The sequence below is a fragment of the Phytophthora parasitica genome (genome assembly GCF_000247585.1).
Source record: "Phytophthora parasitica INRA-310 unplaced genomic scaffold supercont2.48, whole genome shotgun sequence".
In the NCBI taxonomy this organism is placed as follows: Eukaryota; Oomycota; class Peronosporomycetes; order Peronosporales; family Peronosporaceae; genus Phytophthora; species Phytophthora nicotianae.
The window spans coordinates 302,240-304,774 of NW_008649034.1; the positions used below are offsets into that span (position 1 = coordinate 302,240).

Genomic DNA, 2,535 nt, shown 5'->3' on the forward strand with positions numbered 1-2,535 from the left:
TCGAGTGGGTGTAATGTGACTAACCTTTTTGACAAGCACTACTACTAATGACGTTATTTAACAGGCATTAAGCAGGGTGAATATCTTCCAGAGCAGCATTCCACTCAGCTGAAAACAAAAACGCAGCTGTGTGCGTCGGACAACTGTTTGTGTTGAACATTTCGTTGTTGCTGACATTGGTTATGCAGCTGTTGGTGTCTGTAGTGTTGATAACTGGTGACGAAGCGAGCATATTGACGCTCAAGTTTGGCCAATAGTGCTCTAACCCATCTCACATACAGAGGTACGCGTCAAATAGCCTTGGATTGGAGAACTTTATTGCACCCTCAGACACGGCATTCATTACCTAGCGTTGCTGCTAAATGCACACTCCTCATAATACGGTTTATTGCTATTTGATTCAATAGTGAGCTCTAATAACAAAACTTCAATATGAGAACGGTGTTGTTGTTCTCGGATCGTTCTTTCTCGACGTCCATTCACTCAAAGATTCTCCAGCTACTGCTTAAGAATGCTTTCGCTACTACTGAGCTAGTAACAGTGTGAGATGTGGTAATAAAGCCCGGTGCTGCGAAGACGAGGGAGAAAGCCATCGAAAGTGGGAGCTGGAGATGGCGCTTTTCTTACAGGAATTACTCGGTACGTGCTCAGCTACTAATGACTCGTTGCGTTCGACCTAACAACTTCTAATCTTTTGGTGGGCTCTTAGGTGGTGGCGGATATATTGCAGCGTGTGCAAGGCCTTTCAAGATAATCGTTCACATCGGTTCACACAAGTTGCCGCCTCTTACAATACTCCGTGTTGTTATACGTTCCTTCAGGATATTGAAGATAATATTCCCACACTGACAGCACCAATTTTTTTTCATATTATGCGTATTGATCTCTCTTTCATATTCTGCGCTTTTTCCACAGGCAACGAATGGACATTCTCCAACAACGTAAATACCTGGCGCGATACTTACCCCAGCTTCCTCTATCTCCATCAGTGGTGTCGTGCAGCTCCTCACGTTCTGACCGGCTTCTTGACAGCGGCTGCATGTGTAGGTTTCCCGTTTGCTTCTCCGCGCGCCCTTCACTTGCGAGTTGAAAAACTCTGCAATTGCCTTGCTATCATCAACGCTGTGTACATCACTAGGCACACACTGACGAACTATTCGAGCCGGTGACCCAGCACATTCACCTCGGTTTGGCGTTCTTCTTTTACCAGTTGCAAAGTCTCTGGATTCTTTCGAACGCTTGCGTGATTGACCAGCTTGACGATATAACGGTGGGGGCTTGACTTCGTTTGTCTGCTCAAGTTCGTCAAACAGAGGAAGACTGATAACAGTGGAGTCAAAGGCCTCTACCATTTTCGACACAGTCTAAGCTTCATGGAAGTAGTGCTTGATATCATAGGCCGGAAGTCCACTATTTGTCTGCCTTGATCTCCAGAAAGCGACTGCCTGCATGTGACGGCAAGGGACTTGCATTTGCTCAGCAATAGTGCATCGAGTGCAAGTTCCACAGTCCATGTTAACTTCGTAGAGATGTGCGTCCCCACCTAGACTGCGGCTATCGAAGGCGTCAAAAAACGTAGAAGAGAGACTCGTCTCCCTGCACGACTGTCTGGTGGGCTACCAGTTCTTTCTCCTTTTCGAACTCGTTCAGAGCGCGAGGATTGATATCACAACTTTCACTATTCCACTCCTGGACGAGCTCCTTACGCTTCTGCAAAACTTGAGTGCTCGTGTACAGTACGTCATGACTGAACCTAGCACAAATTGGGTCCGCACACGTCCCCATAGTAGCCCGTTGTTCTCTCCTTCGACAGCACTCGTAGTGCGGATACCAAACAGAGGCAAAGCGTCGCCATGCTTTGGGACAGACGACCAGTTACCCTCTGTCCACTTTATTTCCTCTGTTGTTGCCTTCATATTTCCGACAACACACCAATCTGTGGGATGAATACTGCAAAGGTAGCTCCAAACGTGCTCCTCGACGATCTTCTCCGCAAAAACCTTTGAAATTCCGGCGGGATACTTGGATGCTATCTTAGCTTTGATGAGCTCATACCCTTCGATTGTAGAAGCGCCTTGAAGCGAAAAAATATCGTCGTTTACGGACTTCAAGTTTAACCTCAGAGACTTGAACTTGTCCATGGTGTTAAACCTGATATGCAGTGTGCAGAATTTCAATTGTATTTTCATGTTGATGCGAAGCAACAAGGCTTGAGCTGTTAGCTGTTTTCCTCTGTCGCAAAACGCAGGCCGAATGTTCAGCGACAATACAGTTTCCGAAAAACGAGGCAAAGTTGTGGATGGTCTCTATGTAAATGTAGGCCACGGCAATAGGTACATTTTGATTGTTCCCGTCCTTACCAATAATTGTCAAACAAATGCCATTGTACGACGGATCCTTCATGTGCGTGCCATCGCACTCCCAAACAGGTAAAAATGCGTCTTGCACATTCACAGCACTACCAATACATAAGAAGGCTCTATAAAACCTCCCCTCTGAGTCCAACTGACAGCAAACCCGTGAACCAGGGTTTTT

The 2,535-nt window shown here is 46.3% G+C and overlaps 1 protein-coding gene across 1 annotated transcript; it reads right to left on the minus strand.

Annotated features, from left to right (window-relative positions):
* Positions 1–1,566: 1,566 nt before the first annotated feature.
* Positions 1,567–1,916, minus strand: PPTG_15206 (hypothetical protein; the record flags this gene model as incomplete). The annotated part of the gene is made up of 2 exons (XM_008912576.1): positions 1,567–1,710; positions 1,776–1,916. 2 exons carry the CDS (start codon positions 1,914–1,916, stop codon positions 1,567–1,569), a joined length of 285 nt encoding a protein of 94 aa, XP_008910824.1.
* Between the last annotated feature and the right edge of the window lie 619 nt (positions 1,917–2,535).